The sequence below is a fragment of the Lolium rigidum genome, chromosome 1, assembly GCF_022539505.1.
Source record: "Lolium rigidum isolate FL_2022 chromosome 1, APGP_CSIRO_Lrig_0.1, whole genome shotgun sequence".
NCBI lineage: Eukaryota > Viridiplantae > Streptophyta > Magnoliopsida > Poales > Poaceae > Lolium > Lolium rigidum.
In genome coordinates this window covers 259,736,700-259,759,712 of record NC_061508.1, presented here as the reverse complement: position 1 = coordinate 259,759,712, position 23,013 = coordinate 259,736,700, and the positions used below count along the sequence as shown (strand labels likewise).

General features: G+C 48.9%; 1 protein-coding gene across 1 annotated transcript; it reads right to left on the bottom strand.

Annotated features, from left to right (window-relative positions):
• Positions 1-18,114: 18,114 nt before the first annotated feature.
• LOC124657958 (transcription termination factor MTEF18, mitochondrial-like) lies at positions 18,115-21,268 on the bottom strand. The gene is made up of 2 exons (XM_047196418.1): positions 20,791-21,268; positions 18,115-20,077 (listed from the first exon to the last, which is right to left on the bottom strand). The coding sequence occupies exons 1-2, from the start codon at positions 21,266-21,268 to the stop codon at positions 18,345-18,347; spliced, it is 2,211 nt and encodes a 736-aa protein (XP_047052374.1). The 3' UTR covers positions 18,115-18,344.
• Between the last annotated feature and the right edge of the window lie 1,745 nt (positions 21,269-23,013).

Genomic DNA, 23,013 nt, shown 5'->3' with positions numbered 1-23,013 from the left:
GATTTTATTCTTTCATGACCTACGTGTCAATGCACCATGTAATAGCTTTATCTCATTATTATGAGTTAGTAGTTGTAATAGTTTCTATGGATGGTGGACAACCATGAAGCGGCCCCATGACTGGTAATGATGGAGATCATTCCCGTACTTTGAAGATGGAGATCAAAGGCACAAGAAGAAAAGACCATATCATATCACATTATAAATGCATGTGATTTTTATCCTTTATGCATCTTATTTTGCTTAGATCCCAACGGTAGCATTATAAATTATAAGATGATCCCTCTCACTATATATCAAGATAACAATGTGTTCTCTCTTAACTATGCACCGTTGCAAAAGCTCATCGTTTCGAAGCAGCTCGTGATGATAAGGTGTGATTGATTCTATGTTTACATACAACGGGTGTAATCTAGATTTACACATGCAAAATACTAGGTTTAACTTGACGAGCCTAGCATGTACATACATGGTCTTGAAATACGAAAAAACGAATAAATCATGAGTCATATGAATGATATGATGACCACTTCAATGTTTGCCTTTGAAACACATATTTTCTCGTGAAGATCGGGCTTGGTGTAGTGGATTTTGTTCGTGTAATCACTAAGACAATGTCAGGGATGCTATTTTGAGTGGAAGTTCACCTACTCATTTAGAATTAAAATTTAAACTCAATTTATTATTATCTTAGTCTAAATGTGTTTGCAAATATATTGTAGATCATGACCCCACCTGCAATCAACTTTAATGTGTTTCTAGAGAAAGAAAAGTTGAAAAACACTAGAAGCAACTTTACGGACGGGTGCCGTAATATGAGGATTATCCTAAGTGCCGCTCAAAATTAAGACCTATGTGACGTGGCATACCCCTATTGGGTACACACTATTACCATACCACATGTAGTCCAACACTCCAACTAGAGGCCCACATGAGGATTACGAAGCCCAAGAAGCATTGGTAGTTACTAACGAGGAACCCTATAGTTTGTATCTAACCTCTAACCGACCTAGACATGATACATGAGACCTGGCGTCTCATATAAGGGACAGGAGGGGTTGCTAGGGATACCAACGAAGATACAGTATCAAAACCTGGCTACACTACTCCACCATAGCCATCACGACACACTTGTAATTCATCTATCAATCATGACCAAACAAGTAACATGTAAGGTTTCCCCTCCGGGGCCTGGAGCTAGGTAGATCGTGTCCCATGTGTTGCTTGTACGCCGACGAAACCACCAGTGCACTCTCTTCCCTAAACCCCAAGTCCATGATCCATGGGCATTGTCGTGGTAGCCCCACGTCACTATGTGCTCGATGCATCGCTAGGTGATCCACTTGCAGAGACTGCTTCCGAGGTCAAGATTTTTTGGTGCTGGTAAAGAGGACAACGATGTAGTTCAGTGTGCCATCATGTACGGTTTAGAATCGGAGCTTCAAAACCTCTGTGAGAACCTGTTGCCTGCCAAAACTCACCGGCGAGCAGTGGTTAAGCAACACGAAGAGCCGGGAGGCTCCCAAGGCCGCTTAGTGGACCCTGGCACCTCGCGTCGTCCCTCAAGTTTCCTGCACACGTCCTGGCGGTTGCAAGGGCGTGCCACCCGACCTAGACCCGATCGAGGAAGGTGTTAGATTGCTTCGATTGTTCCTGCATGGTAGACACGTAAACATTAAATACGAGCCCTATCGGCTCTCGAGTTGCCCTCGTGGATCGGCTCAAAGAGCCGATCGCCCCATGGTTCATGTTGGATTTGCAATGACATGGGGATCCTGCTTGACCAAAACAAAGCTAAACCAATCTACGACAGTTTAGGGTTTTCACCGCATAACCGGAACGTCCTACGCGTAGCTGGGCCTAGCAGATACGAAAGATGATGCAAACTATCCCTAGAAGAGGCCTAAAAACCAACATTACGTTAATTCCCGGAACATCCCTTCTAGGAACGGTAAACAGCACCTAGCGCACTACCGGATCCTCCAACCCCAGCATAAGGCCTAATCATGCAGATATTAAACTAATCCTTGCAGAACAAGGAGCAACTATAACATATCGGATCTACTAAGTATCGAACAAGCAAGATGCTGCCCTTACGCCCAGATAGGCGTAAGGGCAGCTAGGTGTCAAGGGACGGCATTGCTAAGCAGATATGCATAAGAAAAGCATCAATGCAAGCCCCAAAACACCTAAGATAAGTAGTGCTACTCGCCATCAACAATGCTTCAGCACGAGTAGCACAAGGTAGACGAATAAACGTATACTGCCTAGATCGCAAGATGCGATCTAGGCAGCATGATGCTTACCCGGAAGGAAACCCTCGAAGAAGGGGTGGCGATGCGCCTGATTTGTGTTTGTTGTGAACGATGATTGTTGTTTATTTCATAAACCCTAGATACATATTTTTAGTCCTGGGGACTTTCTAATTCAGGCGTGCACCAAACCGTGCACGGGTTAAACTCTAACTTCTAAACTGAGATACGATCTACTATAATACAGATACACGGGCAATTTAGCCCAAATTCTCGTGCAAGGCCGCTTCAGAGATCCTTTACGCATATATCCTTCAAGCCCATCTCTCTTACGGCCTGTCTCCTGATTTGGCCAAAATCTGGTGATAACACATGCCCCCTGGTTTTGGTAATGATAATTTCAAAACCACTCTATTTTTTCCTTCGAAGGGTCATGTCGTGGCAGAGCAGAACCGTCGCAGTATTTTTCATCATGACGACTTGCCTTCCCAACTTCTCTGCACGACTTGACAGTTTTGGCACCACGTCCTCGAGAACTGCTCGAACATTAAATCTTCACTTCATCTCCTTTTATTTAATCGCATCGAACAGTTCTCCTCTTCATCCCCTTCGCATTAGCACTCCAAAAGCCCTCCTCTGCCACCATGTCTTCTTCTTCTTCCGCCTCATCGGGTCTTTCCATCGAGTCCTCCTCCTCCCGCGAGCCGACACCGGAGTGGAACCCGGTGGAGGCCCACGCGGCCAACACCCGCCGTGCCATCGAGGCCGGGGACAAGTCGAGCCACGACTTCTCCGTCTGGTCTGAGGACGACAAGTCCTTGACCGACGGGGAGAGTGACCTCCGCTTCCTCGCCAACGGGGAATCGGAGGAGGAGAGCGATGACGATCGCCTCCCCTGGGACGGCCCCACCTCCTCCGAGGAGGAGGAGAAGGAGGAGGAGGACGACAGCTCCTCCGACGAGCCGCCGGCCAAGCGCTTCTGCCCCTGGCCCGGGAACCTTAGCGACTTCGACAGCGACGACGACGACGCTGAAGAGGAGGACGAGGACAACGAGGGTCCTGCCGGCGGCCGCTACAGCAGCGACGACGAGCCGGCCGGGAGCAGCGCCGACAGCGGCGACGACGATGACGATGACGAGGGCAGCAACGGCCCCTAGATAGGATCTTTAGCATAGGGCCAGTAGTAGATGGGGCAATGTATCCCCTAGCAATTCCTTTTGAGAGCAACCAGCTCGTTTATCAATGAAGAATTTCCCCAATTTTGATTTTGTCGATTTCCTTTTATGCTAATTTAGCCGATTTCCCCTCGTACTGATTTTACCGATTGTCAACTCGGTCAATGTTCAATGAGCCGATGGCAACGCATCGGTCCCTCATAATCCGCCCTTCATCTTTTCGACTAAGGAGTGACCGTGAACTTGGTCAATGTCCAATAAGCCGATGTTAACGCATCAGTCCTTCATTTCTTCGACCGATGCCCTTGAGTTCTGGTGGACAATGTGGAAGACCAACGCCTTCAAGAGAGCCCCAGAACCGCTGCTGAAACGACTTGACGCTGAAGCCGATACTTCTGGAGAACAGATGTCACCTGCTCGCAAATCTCCTCAGTGATATTCTTTAACCCTGCTCAATCCCTTTGAAGAAGATTATGATGGAGGGCCAGCCGATGAAATCTCAATCGGCTTCTTAAGAACATAATATCTACGCAGTCAGTTGCCCCCCGAGCCTCAATCAAGGCGAGAACAGCAGTGAGCCAGCCAAATGTGCCACCATCGGCTTCCAAGTCATAATGCAGAGCCAGCCGATTTCAACAAAATCGGCTCCTCAGAGCAGAGAACCTTCAGGGCGAGATGCCCCCTGAGCTTCTCCAGTTCACTTCTTGTGTCTTGCTGATCAGATCGGCTCATCATCTTAGGCAGGCCTTAATCCTGATCTGCACGCTTATACTGGTACTGCTGAACTCGAGGATTTGCAGAAGGAGCTGGAGGCCTTGAGAAGGAGTTCATCCAGTAGAGCCTCTCCTTGTAACTCGACAACTGCTCCATTGAGCCTCTGCTTGTAACCGCGGTACCTCTTGAGTCGATGGCCATGCATCGGCTCTCTATCCTTAAGTCGATGTCTGCGCATCGGCTGTGCTTAAAAAATTTGTATTTTTTACGGCCGATTTATGTATCGGCCCCCATACTTCAATACCCATCATCATCAAAGAATATATCTTGGGCTGCTGGGCATCTGAAAGCCACTTCAAACTTCATATCCTCGTGTTTTATCCACCTAGGTGCCCCCCGAGCCGATTCTGTCAAGTAATTGAGGGTATCGGCTCTTCAGGCATTCCTTGTAAGATCAATGCTGAACCCAGGCAGAATGTATGGTGAGGATAATTTTGGCCGATTGCTAGAAACGGCCTCCTTCTTCATGTGCAATGCTTAGTGAAGCTTTACCATGTCTTGATTTCTTACTGTAGCTACGTGACATGCTTGAGATGAAATTTTTGCTTTCCATTTTTTGGGGCCGATCGCAGGGATCGGCCTCGCCACGTACGTCCATTGTCTTGGACCTTGCTACTCGTCGGGATCATGGACACTATGTTTGTATCGGCCGATGCCTCTCGCATCGGCTTTTGTCTGTTTAGGGCGCCACACTTTCTTCGGCGGGCGTGCCTCTGTCTCCAATGTTTGCTGAATTTTCACGGCCAGATCGGGCCGTGCTTTCCTCAACGTGTACGAGTGCGTGCCTCGGCTTCCTCCGGGTTTCGTAGCCGCTGCACCCTACGCTTCCGAGAATGGCTGAGTCCATCGGGGCACCACCTTGGCCGGTGATACCTATCTTCTTCACCATCCGACTCCTCAAAGTCTTCTTCTTGAGATGACTCAGCTCGCTTGTTACGAGGTGGGAGAGGTCCTAGACGCTCGAACACCGAAACCTTGTTTGTCCCTTTCCTTCGCTGTCCGCATTCACGGCAGTTCTCGATTGTTGGCAATCGGCTCATTCTCGAGTCCCGACAATGTTTAAAGAAAGGACAGTCCCAATGCCTATCCATGTCATCTTGCTCCCTTGACCTCCCTCTAGCGTGACGCTTGTACCCGTGGTTGTTTCTGTCACGTCGACGATACCTCCTGACCTCTTCATCAGACCGACGATGTCTCTCATCATCTACGTCGTGGCGCCGACGTCGGTCATACACTCATACTGCTGTCCATATTTGTTAAGGAGATGCGCGGAGAGTGGACGTTGATACCGCACGCTTCTCACTTCTTCCTCGGTCAGGTACCGTCTATCATCATCATGGGGCCGGTCGCGTGGATCGGCCTCCTCTTTATCCTTGCCATGGGAGTGGCTGCTCTCTGCTTTTTCTTTGCTATGGCGATTCACAAGCCCTGCCATGTTGACATCAAAAGAAAACTCTGGCTTGCGCCCTATGGAGTGGCTAAGATCCACCATGTTGACGCCAGGGAACGGACGTGTGTCAACCTTCATAGCAAATTGTCCGAAAGTTAATCGGCCTGATTCTATCGCCATTTGAATCTGCGCGCAATACTTTGCAGTCGTTGGTGGCGTGAGTGAACGTGTGATGCCATTTGCAGTATGGTCTACCGTTCATCTCTTGTGACGTGGGGATTTTGTGGTCTTCGGGTAACTTCAACTGTTTCTCCTTCAGCAGCAAATCAAAAATCTGCTCAGCTTTGCTCAAGTCAAAGTCAAACCCTCTTGGCGGCCCTGGTTGATTCACCCATTTGCAGGACACAGGCGTTGCCGTCCGAGCCCATTCAGCCACCGCGACTTCCTGATCTTCGGAAGGATCCTCATCCGCCTCAGCATCGACCAGGCCTATCGTGCGCTTGTACTTGTCTTGGTACAGTTCTGGGTGGCGTTGTTCATACAACGTTAGTCTCTGGACCATGTGCGCCAACGAATTGTACTCCACTTGGAACGTCAGATCCTTGAGTGGCGCTGTGAGGCCTGCCACGGCCAGCTCGACTGCTTCTTTCTCAGACAAATGAACCGAATAACATCGGTTCTTGACGGTTCCGAAACGTTGAATGTATTCGATATCTGTCTCTCCTCGCCTTTGCCGAACCTAGGTCAGATCGGCAATGCCGGCTTCGGTAGCTTCGAATGATATTGTGTGTGAAACTGCTCTTCCAGTTGCTTCCATGATCGAACTGAATTTGGCTGCAACGAGGTGTACCACCCAAAAGCTGGACCGGTGAGAGATTGCGCGAAAAACCTCACACGCAGCTGATCCGATGCTAAAACCATGCCTAGCTGGGCCAAGTATCGGCTCACGTGCTCGATGGAGCTAGATCCTTCTGATCCACTGAATTTTGTGAAGTCAGGGAGCCGATACTTAGGTGGCAGCGGGATCGGGTCAAACTCGTTGGGGTACGGCTTGGAATAGCCGATTATTTTCTTCTTCGGCGGGATGCCGAGTTGGTCTCTCAAGACCGCACTGATCTGATCCACGGTGGAAGCTGTAGCAGTTGAGCTTTCAGGACTTGGTGCAGTGGCGTATTTAGCTAGCCACGCTTGTTTCTCAGCGTCTGCTCCCAAACTTCCTGTCGCTGCAGCCATCCCTCCTCACTACTAGGAAAACGCCTATAGGTGGAGGCAATATGTGCCGGCGCACCACCTTGCACGTGCGCCGGTGGAAAGTGTTGCCGGCGCACCCCTTTTCCGCCGCGCCGGCGATGGACCTATACTGCCGGCGCACAAAAAAATTAGTGCGCCGGGGATAAAATTCGAAGAGATCTGGCCGCCCCCAAAAATTCTGGGCACCTTACCCCCGGCGCACCTCTATGGTGGTGCGCCGGTGGTAGACAATTTACCACCAGCGCACCAACATAGAGGTGCGCCGGGGGTAAGTTGCCTAGATTTTTCTCTCCACCCCCCACCCCGGGAATCGCCTTTTCAGTTTTCGAAAAAATAATAGAAAATGATAGAAAATTCAAAAAATAAAATCCTTTGAAATGCCCATGTAATATGTGATCTAGTTTTAGGAAAAATTTGAAAATTTGAATTTCGATGTATTATGCAAAATGGCATCATCTTTCGGTAAAACGGGATTTACGGTTGCATACGACCTCCGATGAAAAACTTTTTTATATCAAAATCGATCTACTCGAAATTTCCTATTCGAATTCAACAGCCTACGGCCGTTTGGACAAAAAATGGATTCGTCAATTGGAAAACAGAAACAGGACTTTTTTGAGGTTTAAGATTTGGGTGAAAAAAAAAGAAAAATACCCCGGCGCACCACCCTACTTGGTGCGCCGGCGGTAAGGAGTGCTATATAGGCACAACTCAACCCGCGGTGCTCACTTTCCCCTTCTCTTCTCCTCCTCCTCCTCCTCCTCCTCCTCCTCCTCCTCCTCCTCCTCCATCTCCTGCTCCTCCTTCTCTATACCGAGCTTCTGCGGCGGCGAGCTACTCCGGCGACCTACTCATCCTCCTCCTCCACCGACGGCCACGACGTCCTCCGACCTCCTCCACCACCTCCGGCCTCCTCGACGTCCTCCGGCCTCCTCCAACATCTCCGGCCTCCCCCATCACCGTCGGCCACCTCCACCACCTCCGGCATCCTCCACCTCAAACGGGCTCCTCCACCTCCGGCCTACTCCTCCTCCTCGGCCTACTCCTCCTCCTCCTACACCGGCCCGCCAATCTTGGGAGCTTCCGGCATCCTCATGCACCCGATGCACCTCCTACATCGGCGCATAGACGACAACCACGGTTGACTAGCTAGATCTAGATCTAGATCCGGATCTAGATTTGAATTTTTTTGTTTTCTTGTATAACTTACCGCCGGCGAACTAGACAGGTGCGCCGGGGATAACGCGAGATACTGCCGGCGCACCGACTGGTGCGCCGGCAATAAGCTATTATCACCGGCGCGTTCGCACCGGCGGGCTCTTGGTGCGCCGGCAATAGCCCATTTTGGTGCACCTGCCGTAACAATTGCTCCTGCTCCGGCAATCCCTCCTGTTGGAGTCTGGATCGCTTGCGTCCAGTTGTTGCAGTCCGGCACGTATGTGCACACGTATCCATGTGGGATCTCCTTGGGCGGCTCATATAGGAATTGATAGTCGCCAGGATCACCTCCAACCTTGTAGACAACGTATGCTTGGGTGAACCTTGTTGTTGTGGAGCTGCCATCGCGTACGGCAATGGTGGCCTGGTGTGGAGTTGCATCTCTCCTCGGTGAGTCCCTAGCACAGGTCCTGAGGGGAGTACTGATGCTTCATGATTTCTTGGACCACATGAAGCGCGACGCGCTCCAAAGTATTCACCAGGCTCTCGGAATGCCGATGCAGCGAATGAGCCACAACGTAGTTGATTTCCTGCCGCAGGGCTCTGGTACGTTCCTCCGTAGGGAGAGACATATCCAAACCATCAAGAACGCCTTGGGGAGTGAATCCTTTAAACCTGATGCCGTGCGACCGGGTCTTCTCAAAGGAGCCGATGAGTTCGGCTTCACAGATGGCCTTCGGCTCATCGTATTTCTTCTTGTGCTCCGCGGGAGATCCTCGTACTTGATCGGTTCGTCCGCCATCTCGGACGCAGGTGTTGACGTGGATGTTGTCGAAGCTGGTCCCACCGGCGTGCCGAGAATGTGTTGCCTGCCAAAACTCACCGGCGAGCGAGTGGTTAAGCAACACGAAGAGCCGGGAGGCTCCCAAGGCCGCTTAGTGGACCCTGGCACCTCGCGTCGTCCCGCAAGTTTCTCGCACACGTCCTGGCGGTTGCAAGGGCGTGCCACCTGACCTAGACCCGATCAGGAAGGTGTTAGATTGGTTCGATTGTTCCTGCATGGTAGACACATAAACATTAAATACGAGCCCTATCGGCTCTCAGGTTGCCTTGTGGATCGGCTCAAAGAGCCGATCGCCCCATGGTTCATGTTGGATTTGCAATGACATGGGGATCCTGCTTGACCAAAACAAAGCTAAACCAATCTACGACAGTTTAGGGTTTTCACCGCATAACCGGAACGTCCTACGCGTCGCTGGGCCTAGCAGATACGAAAGATGATGCAAACTATCCCTAGAAGAGGCCTAAAAACCAACATTACGTTAATTCCCGGAACATCCCTTCTAGGAACGGTAAACAGCACCTAGCGCACTACCGGATCCTCCAACCCCGAGCATAAGGCCTAATCATGCAGATATTAAACTAATCCTTGCGGAACAAGGAGCAACTATAACAGATCGGATCTACTAAGTATCGAACAAGCAAGATGCTGCCCTTACGCCCGGATAGGCGTAAGGGCAGCTAGGTGTCAAGGGACGGCATTGCTAAGCAGATATGCATAAGAAAAGCATCAATGCAAGCCCCAAAACACCTAAGATAGGTAGTGCTACTCGCCATCAACAACGCTTCAGACACGAGTAGCACAAGGTAGACGAATAAACGTATCTCGCCTAGATCGCAAGATGCGATCTAGGCAGCATGATGCTTACCCGGAAGGAAACCCTCGAAGAAGGGGTGGCGATGCGCCTGATTTGTGTTTGTTGTGAACGATGATTGTTGTTTATTTCATAAACCCTAGATACATATTTATAGTCCTGTGGACTTTCTAATTCAGGCGTGCACCAAACCGTGCACGGGTTAAACTCTAACTTCTAAACTGAGATACGATCTACTATAATACAGATACACGAGCAATTTAGCCCAAATTCTCGTGCAAGGCCGCTTCAGAGATCCTTTACGCATATATCCTTCAAGCCCATCTCTCTTACGGCCTGTCTCCTGATTTGGCCAAAATCTGGTGATAACAGAACCATGGCCTATATGATGCTATTCCTAATAAGCCCAGAATACCGGACTGGAGGGAGTATCATAGGTAGATACCGCATCATAGCACGTAGAACTAGAAAAACTAATGCCAAATAAATCTTTTACACACTTTTATATTGAGATTCTACAAATCATTAAATACATGTAACATATGATACTACTATATGATACTATGCATTGTGAACATAATATCGTGCACTAGTATCATATGCATGATACTACTATATGATAAACCTCATTGCGACTAGTCTTAGACTAGCCACAATAAGAGTATCATAGGTAATATCATGCATGCCATGTAGGCAAAAATTATATGTGGCACATCAATTAATGAGGAGAGATGTGAGACTAGTACTACTTCTGTTTCAAGGAATAAAACGCCCTCATTTTACGTGATTTTTGTTTGACCAAGAATTATTTCAAATAGATAAAGATTATTTGTATGAAATTAGTATCATTAAAAAATGTTTTTCAATACGAATCCAACGATACTACTACATATAAATATAATCAAGATTTTGTTGCTTGATTTATATGGTCAAATTTTGTCTTGAAATACGCGTACGTCTTATCCCTTGAAACGGAGGTAGTATCATAGCTAGATACCGTATCATCACGTAAAACTAGAAATTTTAGTGGCAAACACATCATGTACATATATTTGCATTGATATTATACAAAACATTAAATATGATGGAACTATGATACTAATTCATGATACTATACATTGTAGGTGTTGTATCATAAATTAGTATCATATGTATAATAATACTAGTCCATGATACTTCCCATTGTGACTAGTCTTCGCTTGATTGGTTTAGGCGGTGCTTCTCAATCCTTTCTTTCTTCGTTGTACACAAGTTCTTTTCCTTTCTCATTCACTCATTGAGTAATGTTAAGGGATTTGTTAGTTATCATGCTCAGTTAAGTTTTACACCATTTAATTTGCATCGTGATTCGTTCTAGTTATGAGTTATAACTGAAATTTGATGACATAGCCACATCCATGTGTTAATGTACCCATTCAGCGTCTTCTTCCAATTCTCCAATAATTTCACTAAAGCTGTAATGGAGGCGTCCCACTTACCAAAAATGAGATCTTTCTGATGATGCTAATCAAATAATGCCAGGAACAGAAGATTTGTCTGCTCCTCTTTGCTGGCTCTACGGAGGACCATTACGAACCAGACAGTGCCGCATGGATGTATGATTATTCCATCTTGCAGCCTCCAAACATCTCCCAAGACATCCCTCGCGTCACGAGCTTGGGTACAACCGAAGATAGCATCTTCGGATTCCACACCACAAATAGTATAGGTCGGATCAGTTATCCTGTGACGATTACATATATTCTGTTGAACAGCTAATGCTTTTGTTGCCGTTTTGCATCCATAAACCTTCGGGGATATCCATATTAAATCCCAGAATCTTCTACATCTGAATTCTTTGTCACATTGTTTTGTCCACTAACAGTCAGTTTTATTTTTATTTGAGTCAGTCATTTTCATCTCCACATCCCTCCTTCACATGTTTTCCTTTCTTCGTTTCTTTTCTACATCAAATTGGACCATCTGAAAGGCCATTAGTGGTCAAATCAGAACAACACAAATAAAAAAAGTATTTAAGCATCAGAGCACATACTCTATGAATCTCTTGCGGGCATTCGCGGTTGTTTTAATCAAGGTAAGCACAGAACTCAGAACTGGTCAAATATGGTTGTCCTTTCATACTGCATTCAATATATGCTGCATTTTGTGCTCTTTTTCTCCAGGATGCAAAATTTGAGGTGAGATTTGACAAATTGACAGCATACAAATAAATATCAGAAGTGTGCTTGTGTCTATTTCATATCTGTCTCTAAACCAATTGAGCAGCAAAATATCGGTAAGAGTTGTAACAGTTTCCCACAAAAACTATATGTGAACTATATACGAGATTCCAATTGCACAATTTTAGTCTAAATATGAAACACATGTTTGGATTTCGAGTGTAATAAATTAAGGACCTCCAAAGCCGTGGATGACATACACGTCTTTAACAAAGAATAGAAGTTCAGCACAATAATGGCCCATGTGAAGCTATTGCTCCGGTGAGGAAGAAGTGTTGGTGAAATATCTGACAAACAATTTATTGGTAGGTACAAACATAAACACGGCAATAAGTCGGTATAAGCTGGTTTCAGGTAATAGACCACCCTTCAACCAAACTTTAATATCACCTTCACAGTTTCTATCATAACTATTAATGAGGATAAAACATTGTGCCTAAGGCCTCTAGGAATACTGGCAGATTACTAACTGAAAAGGCCTTTTTTAGTCTCCTTAGAGCATCTCCTGCTCCGCTCCCAATAGCCGCACCAGACACACAAAGAACCAGCCGCAGCTCCAATAGCGGCAACTTGTTCGGATGCGCAATAAATTGTCCAGCACTCCCACGTCGGCCCTGACCCATAGAGGCCGGCCTGGGATCGGAGTGCGGGACACAGCCGGCGAACGGCACCACGTCGGATACCGACAGACTGCTACCACACGGCAGTGACTCAGGCATTCTCCAACCCCACCTTGACTTTCCCGTGCTCGCCTCCTCTCCCACCCCAAATGAATCGCCGCTGCTTGGTTAATATTAAACACAGCCTTAATATAATGAGAAAATTGTATATCGGTTAGAAAACTGCAAACCATTACTGCCAGTAGAAGTGTAAATGGTAAAGTAGGAGCCACCAAAGAGTTTGAACGCACTTTGATGATTTTGTAGAAATTTCACCACTATGGTTACGAAAGAAATGTAATCTGGAAACTGACTGGCGATAAGTCTTATGCCACTGGTCAACTTGTTAGTATCAAGTTTATACAATGGTGTTAAGCTGGTAGCTCCTATAACATGTTAGAGTAGATATGTGTATTATATTTTGCCCATATGTTAGGGGCCCTTTTGCATATTGCACCTGTACATTGTACTATACATTGTGGCCTTTTGGCCCCCAGTAATACAACATAGATTATTCTCGTATCATGGTATCAGAGCCATAAGGCTTCTTTTTCGCATCGCAGCCGCGGCCGCCGCCCGCCTTGGCATCTCGCCGCCGCGCCCGGTCGCCGCCGCCGCCTCTCCTTCACCAGCTTCGGCCCGACGCCCCGACGCTGATCTCCGCTCCAAATCGCCCGCGCCGCCACCTCCGTTCCAGGCCGCCGCTCCGATCCGAGCCGAGCCGGTCCCGATCCGAGCTGCTCGACGCCCGCCCGAGGCTCTCTCCGCTCGACGCCGGTCCGCTCCGCTCCGTGCTGATCTCCCCTGGCTGATCTCCCCTGCCTGCTGATCAGCCCGCGCGTGGAATAGATCGATCTGGCCGATCTGGCCGATCCGCTCCGCTCTGGCTGAACGAAAAGTGCTGGTCGTTCTCGCCTGCTTGACTCCTCGTCTAGTTGATTTTACTTTGAGGTAAAAAAAAAAAGCAAAAAAAAAAAAAAACAGAAAAAATCTACAGAGCTATGTCTTCCTCGTCGGGTTATGTTGCGATTCCTCGCTGCCCGGTGACTTTTGATGGCGCGAATTACCCTGATTTCGCTGCCTTTATGCGCGTCCACATGCGCGGTCTTCGTCTTTGGGGTGTGCTTTCTGGCGAGGTCCCTTGTCCGCCGCGCCCCGTTGCTCCTACGGCGCCTACTGCACCGACGCCCGTTTCCCTTGCCCCCGATGCTTCTCAGGAGGACAAGGATGCAGCCAAGAGTGTCGCTGATACTGCTCTGGCTGATTATGACCTAAAGGTTCAGGAGTATTCTGCTGCTGTTGCGACCTACCGGCTGGATCTGACTGACTACACTCAGTGGATCGATGATGATGCTCGTGCTGCTGCTGTTCTCACTTCCAGTGTTCTGCCTCAGTATGCTGCCGAGTTCATGAGTCTTCCCACCGCTGCTGCTCAGTGGGCTTTTCTTCGTCAGCGCTATCAGCCGTCTGGGGATGCTCTTTATCTGTCTGTGGTTCGTCAGGAGCATGATCTTCGACAGGGTGATTCTACTATTGACGAGTTCTATACTCGAGTGCTGCTATTTGGCGTCAGCTTGATTCTCTTCGTACAGCTGTGTGTGGCACCTGTCCCTGTTGTCTGACTGTGCGCGCGGATCTGGAGTTTCAGCGCGTTTTTGAGTTCTTGTCGCGGCTCCGCATGGAGTTTGAGGCGCGTCGTGCCCAGCTGCTTGCCCGTGGTCGTGTTCCGCTCTCTGAGGTACTCACTGAGCTGCGCGCAGAGGAGACTCGTCTTCATGGTGCTGGTCTTCTTGCGGTTCCTTCTGCACTTGCTGCTCGTGGTTCTCCTGTGCCGTCCGCTTCGTTGCGGTCTCCAGCACCGCCGTTACTCTCTACTCCGCCGGTCCAGGGCCAGAGTCAGTCTCAGCAGCCTTGTGGTCCTCGTCCTCCCTGCGCCTTCTGTGGCAAGGCTGGCCACGATGTCTCTGGGCTGCCGGAGGAGGGACCCCGGCTTACGTCGGCAGTACCTTGATAAGCTTGCTCGTCGGAAGGCTGGTTCTTCGGGATCTTCTCGTCGTTGCCCGAGCTGGTTCTTCGGGCTCGTCCGCTGTTGCACCTGTCCGATCGGGACATTATCCGTGGTCTTCGTGGTCCGCTCGCTCGCTACGGGCTCTTCTTCGACGGATACCGCCGGGTTCCGTGTCCGGCTCTTCCGGCACCGCGCGACCACCACCTTCTACACGGTCGAGTACGTCATCCCCGTGGTATCCGGATTCCGGAGCTTCTTTTCATATGACTTCTGCGTCTTCTATCCTTTCCGCTCTTCGCTCTCTTATTTCTCCTGTCCGTGTTATCACGGCCGATGGTTCCTCTCTTCCTCGTTTCCGGTCGAGGCACCCTTTCTACTTCATCTTTCTCTCGTTCTCGATGTTTCTCATGTTCCTAGCCTTAAGATGAACCCGTTTTCACGCTAGTCAGCTTACGATTCCGGTTGTCGCGTCATTCTTGACGCCGATTCTTGTGCTCGTTCGGGACCGCCGTACACAGGCCCTGGTTGGAGCTGGCCCTCGCAGCCTTGAATCCTCGGGCCTCTGGGAGTTAGACTGGCTTCGCGTTCCTTCCGCCGACACTTCATCTGCCCGCTCTCCTGCAGTTGCTGCTTCTGTCACTGGTTCTTTTCAGCAGTGGCATCATCGGCTAGGTCACCTTTGTGGCTCCCGTTTATCGTCATTAGTTCGTCGTGGTCTTCTAGGGTCTGTCTCAGGAGATGTGTCTTTACATTCGTGTCAGGGTTGTAGGTTAGGCAAACAGATTCAGCTTCCCTATCCTACCAGTGCGTCCGTATCTCGGCGACCTTTTGATTTAGTTCATTCCGATGTTTGGGGTCCGGCTCCCTTTGCTTCCAAAGGGGGCCATCGATACTATATTTTGTTTATTGATGACTTTTCCCGGTACACCTGGTTGTTTTTTATGCGCTCTCGCAGTGAGGTGCTTTCTATTTATCGGCGTTTTGTGGCCATGGTTCGTACTCAGTATTCCACTCCCATTCGTGTGTTTCGTGCCGACTCGCAGGCGAGTATATCTCCCAGCACACTCGCGTGGTGTCCTTGCTGACCAGGGCACGCTTGCCCAGTTCTCGTGTCCCGGCGCCCATGCTCAAAATGGTGTCGCCGAGCGTAAGCATCGCCATATTCTTGAGACTACCCGTGCTATGATGATTGCTTCCTCTCTTCCACCGCATTTCTGGGCGGACGCTGTCTCTACGTCCACTTATCTTATTAACATTCAGCCTTCTGCTGCTCTTCAAGGTGGCATTCCTCTCGAGCGTCTCTCTGGCAGCTTGCCAGACTACTCGACTCTTCGTTTATTTGGTTGCGTTTGCTATGTCTTTCTCCCTCCTCGCGAACGCACCAAACTGACTGCTCAGTCTGTTGAGTGTGTTTTTCTTGGATACAGTGATGATCATAAGGGCTATCGCTGTTGGGACCCCGTTGGTCGTCGGATGCGCATCTCTCGTGACGTCACGTTTGATGAGACGCGTCCTTTCTATCCTCGTCCCACCTCTGGTACATACCCGGTGGATGATCTCTCTTTTCTTCTCCTTCCTGATGCACCACCCTCCGTCCCTCCTGTTTCTCCTCCTGATGCGCCCCCTCCGACTCCGGTGCCATCTTCGCCTCCTAGTTCTCCTTCCTCTTCTTCTTCTGGTTCCGCTCGTCCTCCTTCTCCCTTGTCTCCTTTTCCCTTCCACTATTCTCGGCGTTCTACAGTTCCGGACTCTTCGTCTGATGATCCTTCTCCCTCCTCTTCCGATGAGTTGTCTTCTTCTGATGAGTCTCCTAGTTCTCCACCTCTTCCGCATGTTCGTCAGCGTCGTGCTCCCAACCGTTTCTCTCCCGGTCGAGTACGGTCTCTCGTCGTCTCCGAGCCGACTTCTTATCCGGATGCCGAGTGTCATCCTGAATGGCAGCTTGCCATGGCCGAGGAGATCGCTCGCGCTTGAGCGCACCGGCACTCGGGATCTTGTTTCTCCTCCTCCCGGTGTCCGTCCTATCACGTGTAAGTGGATCTATAAAATTAAGACCCGCTCCGATGGATCTCTTGAGCGCTATAAAGCGCGTCTTGTGGCACGTGGCTTTCGGCAGGAGCACGGCCGTGATTATGATGAGACTTTTTCCCCCGTGGCTCATATGACCACCGTGCGTACTCTTCTTGCTCGTTGCTTCGTTCGACGCCGGTCCGTCTCTCGGCTTGATGTTCGAACGCTTTTCTTAATGGCGAGTTGAGTGAGGAGGTTTACATGCGGCCTCCTCCCGGGTATTCCGTTCCCGATGGGATGGTTTGTCGTCTTCGACGTTCTCTTTATGGCCCGAAACGAGGCCCCTCGTGCCTCGGTTTGAGCGCTTTGCCTCTGTGGTGACCTGCTGCTGGTTTCTCTCCTAGTTTTCATGATCCGGCGCTATTTGTTCACACTTCTCCTCGTGGACGCACTCTTCTCCTTCTCTATGTTGATGATATGCTCATTATCGGTGATGATCCCGAGTATATTGCCTTTGTCAAGGCTCGTCTTCGTGATCGGTTTCTTATGACCGATCTTGGTCCTCTTCGCTATTTTCTTGGGATTGAGATTTCCTCCACTTCGATGGTTTTTATATCTCCCGGGAAAAGTATATTCGGGATCTCCTTACTCGTGCTCGCTCTTGTGGATGAGCGCACTCGTTGAGACTCCTATGGAGCTTAATGTTAAGCTTCGTCCTACCGATGGTGATCCTCTTCCCGATCCCACACGCTATCGCCATCTTGTTGGGAGTCTTGTTTATCTTGTCGTCACTCGTCCCGATATCTCTTATCCTGTTCATATTCCGAGTCGGTTTGTCTCAGCTCCTACCACCGTTCACTACGGTCATCTCCTTCGTGTCCTCCGTTATCTCCGTGGCACGATTACTCGTCGTCTTTTCTTTCCTAGTTCCAGTTCTCTCCGGCTCCGAGTGCTACTCGGATGCTACTTGGGCGAGTGATCCTACGGATCGTCGTTCACTTTCTGCTTACTGTGTGTTTCTTGGTGGTTCGCTTGTTGCTTGGAAGACGAAGAAACAGGTAGCGGTTTCCCGTTCGAGTGTTGAGGCTGCGGGCTATGGCTTCGTTGATTGCTGACGTGACCTGGTTACGGTGGTTGCTTGCAGATTTTGGGGTCTTTGTTACGACACCCACTCCACTTTTGTGTGACAGTACAGGTGCTATCAGTATTGCACGTGATCCGGTCAAGCATGAGCTGACCAAGCATATTGGTGTTGATGCCTTTTATACACGTGCTCGTGTGCATGATCAGGTTGTTGCGCTTCATTATGTGCCTTCAGATTTACAGTTGGCGGATTTCTTTACAAAGGCACAGACTCGCGCGCAACATGACTTCTTACTCTCCAAACTCAGTGTTGTGGATCCACCCTGAGTTTGAGGGGGGGGTGTTAGAGTAGATATGTGTATTATATTTTGCCCATATGTTAGGGGCCCTTTTGCATATTGCACATGTACATTGTACTATACATTGTGGCCTTTTGGCCCCCAGTAATACAACATAGATTATTCTCGTATCATAACAAAATACTAAAAACTAAATACCAGAGCTTTCCAAAGAGATACCTCCTCATCCAAGTATGTCCTACTAGTCTTTCAGTTAAGTTCTACATTTCAGACCTCTAAATACAGAAACTTAGTTTTCGGCCACGGCTTTTTATGGAGATGTTCAAGATTTGTATTTTAGCCATGCACACAACTGAGCATTGAAATGTATATATCTATTCAAAATTAAATTAAATATTTGTCTCTTAATTCCTACTGAATACTTTTCACATGATTCTTCAACCTTTCCCATTGATCCAGTCCACCAGGATGAAGATTCACATATTGATTCACAAACCTGACATCTGAACGTGCCATGATGGTACTCAAGGCAACCATGGACTTGTTTACCTTGTTCTTGCTCGTTGGTTGGATTTTGACACCATTTTCGGTGAGCCACTTGTACATTGTGAATCTTAGCTTCATCTTTTCCAAACTGTACCCGAGAATCATTGGAAAAGCAACAAAATATTCAAGAGTGTATCCAAGGTCATTCAGAAGGTAGCTCAGTTTTTTCTTGATCATAACCACTGACATGTTCAGTATTTGTGGGGCCACTTTGATGATGCTGCAGGCATTCTCATAGTCCAATCCAGCATCTACCAAGCAATCCAACCTCTCTTGAAGCTGGTCACTTCGGCCACGAAATTGGGACATTGCCTTTGACATGTCGTCGGAGTTCTCAATGAAGCCAATCTTCAGCAAGAATTCAGCCTTCTCTCCAAGATAAAAGCTGTCTATCTTTGTCACAGCTGGAATTTTTTTCTTTGATACCAAATTGCCAAACTGTATAGGGTCATCCTTTATGATATCACATAACCTCTCGGCAGACATGTTCATGGTAGACAACACATCATCAACACTCTGACAAGAACTAGCACCAAGAATTTCAGGGCAAGTGGAGACAACCCGAGTAATGTCGAATGCCTCCATTCCTATGTGAGACAAGAATTTCACAGATTTCCGCAGGTTCTTTGGAAAATCCACATTTAGAATCCATGGGCACTGCATGAATAACTGCAGCATGGTATCTATCCGAATGCCAAATTTACACAGCAAGCTGACAAGAAGATACAACTTCTTACCAGATTGGCCAAACACAAATCTTGGATGTTCTTTAATCAGCCTTACCAATAGAGCCTTCTTGATGGAACCCATCATTTCAAGAAATTCGAGCATTCTAAGAGTTCGGCTCCAGTTGTGCATGCTCTTATCTGACAACCCCCCTCTAAACATTACTAACATAATACCAAAGGCTTTCAGCTTGTCAAAAACCTGCAGAAACTCAAGGTTGGCCTCACCAATGAGGAGCTTGGGGCAACAAACTACAAGCTTGGCGACTGTTGACTTGCTCAACCCAAGCTGCTCATACTGTTGCAGTTTCAAGAACAACACGCCATGTCCATAACCAAACACCTCATTGGCCTCCTTGTACATCTTACCAATCTTAGTCCGTTGCACGCCATAATCACAAAGTACTTTGTAATTATCCAGCAAGTCTATTGCATCATTCAGGTATATCAAATCACTTGGCAAGAACTTCCCCAACTCTGATGGCCTGAGCCCAATGCTCTCGAAGAAGGGCTCAAACTCATTGATAGGCTGGTACCGGAGGAACCTAGAGACCGAGCATCTCACATCGATGCCACCGCGTGTGTCCACATTGCCCAGGAGGCCAGCAAGGAACACCGGGGAGTTCTTGCTTATGTGCTCGGCAAGTGTGATTTCCATTCCCCGGGTTGAATGGAGATAGTCGAATAGCGCTGCCTGCGCACTGGCACGGACAAGACCAGGCCGAGGCAGGCGCATAGGCGAAGAAGGGGCCTCGGCCGCCGCCGCCGCGCAGGCGTCGCCGGATATGCATCGAGCCGGCGGCTGGGCGTCAGAGTTCTTGAACAATTTCACTGCGCAAGAACTAGAAGCACCAAAGATTCCTCTTCTAAAAGCTGGCGGAAATACACAATAAATAGGAGGATTCGAACAAGTATGCAAATCCTTTGTCAGATTCGACGGGAATCCACGGATTCTTGCCAAGGCAAGCTGATTGCTCGATTTGGGGAGCGATTCCGCGCAAGCTTGTAGCTCTCGGAGCAGCCGGCGCCTAAGCATGGCTTGCTTATAGCAGTAGCATCAATGAATCGCAAGAGCTGAAGGAAATCGCAAGATTTACCTCGGCGATTAATGGCGGATGTGCGTCGCCGGATGGGTCAACTGGTTGATCCATCTTTGGTCTCCGTGTCCAATGTTAAAACCCTAGCAACGGTTTTTGGTCCGAAGGAACAAAGAAGTACGACTGCCATGGCAGCCGTCGGATCCCATAATCGGACGGCCCGAAACTAATGTCCCATTTAGTCATCGGCTTTCTTTAAACAGTTTGGAATATCTTTTTTTTATAAGAAAACTTAGTTTGGAATATCTTGTTGAACTAGCGAGGGTTTGAGGGAAAAATATCTGGTGCCCCTGCCTCGAAAGAAGTCTACATGACCCCCTCAAGTTCGACGTTTGGAATGGAGAACCCCCTCAGGTTTTAACTAGTACACATAACCCCTCAGGTTTACATTATGAGTTAATTTACCCCCTCCAAATGGTTTGTGATTGCATTAGCTGTTTAGCTGAGTGGTATTGCCCACGTGGACTGAGTGTGTTGGCAAAGTAGAACCTGGCTGAGCCACGCACATGGTCTGATCTCTGCTTCTCTCTTCCGTCTCTACGCCGCTGCCGTCGGAGCGAGACGAGCTTGGAATAGACGCGTCGAACACCTGCCGAGCCTGGTTCATCTTCTTGTGGTCGCCTACGTTTAGGTAGGTCTGGATCCTTATCCACGCGATGGGGGTCACATGCTGGAAGAACAGCACCTCCTCGGCGTCATCCATGGTCGCGGCGAAGGGGACTCGCGTGAAGTCGGCGGCGAGGCAGTTGGGGTCTTCACCGAATACGAACATCACCGTGAGGTCAAACATGAGCCGCATGAACCTATGTTGGCCATCGGCCTTGACGACATCGCCCTTTTGCACACGCGTGTTGACGCTGCGGTCGCAAAGCACAATCTTGTCGCGCACGGAGGCCGGGTCCAGCATGCCCGAGAGACAGAGCTTGCTCGCATTGTCGCGGCCGCCACCATAAACAAGAGGGAGCATGACGGGATGGGCGGTCTGGGCGGGACCGGCATAGAGGGACACGTCGGTCAGACGCGCCCTGGTTGGGAGCGTGACGTACGCCGGGAAGTCACGGTCCAGCGTGCCCCGCACCGACGGTGGCAACCCACGGCGCAGAGTTCGCGACCGTGGCGCCGGACGGGCCAGAGTTGCCTGCCGAGCAGGCCACGAACACGCCAGCTGCCATAGCACCGAAGGATCCCACCGCCACAGTGTCCCGGAAGTAGGGAGCGGCGCTGCCGCCGAGAGATAGGGACATCACGCCCACCCCGTCGGCCACGACAGCATCGATGCCCGCAAGGATGTCAGAGCCGAGGCACCCCTCCGGCCAGCACACCTTGTAGGCCCCGCTAGCCGCAGTGGTCGCTGGCCGTGTGCGTCCCATGCCCGTCCATGTCTCACGCCGACCGCCTCCCGGCACCCATTCTCCTGCGGCCGGTGTTCGCGACGCGGAAGCCCCGCGAGAAGCTCGGTGCGCCCACCAGCTTCCTCTCGCACGAGCTCGGTGGGAAGTCTACACCAGGCTCGTACGCCCTTTTCCAGTGCGCGGGCGGCGGCAGGAGGTCGGGTGGGCGGGCGGGTGGTGGAGAAGAGAGCAGGCGGGTGCGGGAGAGCAGGCAGCGACGGCGTGGACTTTTCTCTTTCCCCATATCTCAACCACGTGGGCAATACCACTCACCAAAACAGCTAATGCAATCACAAACCGGCTAGAGGGGGTAAATTAACTGGTAATGTAAACCTGAGGGGTTATGTGTTCTAGTTGAAACCTGAGGGGTTCTCTATCCCAAACGTCAAACCTGAGGGGGTCATGTAGACTTCTTACCCCCTGCCTCTGATTGTCAAGTTCAAAAGTTAAGAAGAAAAGACACTAATTTAGGGCACAAAAGCGATATAAATCTACATAGTTATAAAGCTCGAGTCTAAATTTAAAATAATAACGTTAAAAGGAAACTGACAAATTTGTTACCAATGGTTTGAAAGCCCAATGTGCATTAGAATTTGTGTTTTATTTGTCAATTTACGTTATAAATCCCGGTTTAAAATTGCATGACATGTTAGATACGAGTAATTTCTATCATAAATATTTCTTTCAGAATTTCAAAAACTCAATATTTTTTTGTTTGATAAAATGGTTATGTACTTTGGATGTGAACTTCGGCCAAATTTAGTACTCCTATAAATGTTTCTAGGGCGTGGTACACGTCGGCTTGGTGGTTTTTGGAGAGAAAAGGACGCTCTCCCCTCACCATTTTACCTGATCAAGTTGTGATTCTAGAACATATTGTCGTGCAACAAGAAGGAATGTACTCCCTCTGATCTAAAATTAGCTGTGGCGGGATCTATGGCAGGTTCAATCAAGTTGAATATTTTTATCACATATATGCACAAGCGCAGGTTCTATGGCAGGTTGAATCAAGTTGAATATTTTCATCACATATACACAGGTTGGTCAAATGGAGGCACTAGGAAGCCCAAGAAGGGGTGTGAATCATCATTTACCAAAGATTTTACTCCCCCTCTCCCCCGACCCTAAATGTAAGCCATATGATTTTTTTTTGTAAAATTGGCTAATTTTGATATAACCAAACAGTTTTCAAAATCCACCATGTTGTAGGGCTTTTTTACCGTAACCATACGGAGAGGGGAGAGGGAGCATTTTGATAATTATTTTGTGGTTCCTGTTAGAACAAACATTTAATTTAATAGTATTTAATTTAGATTTGTAG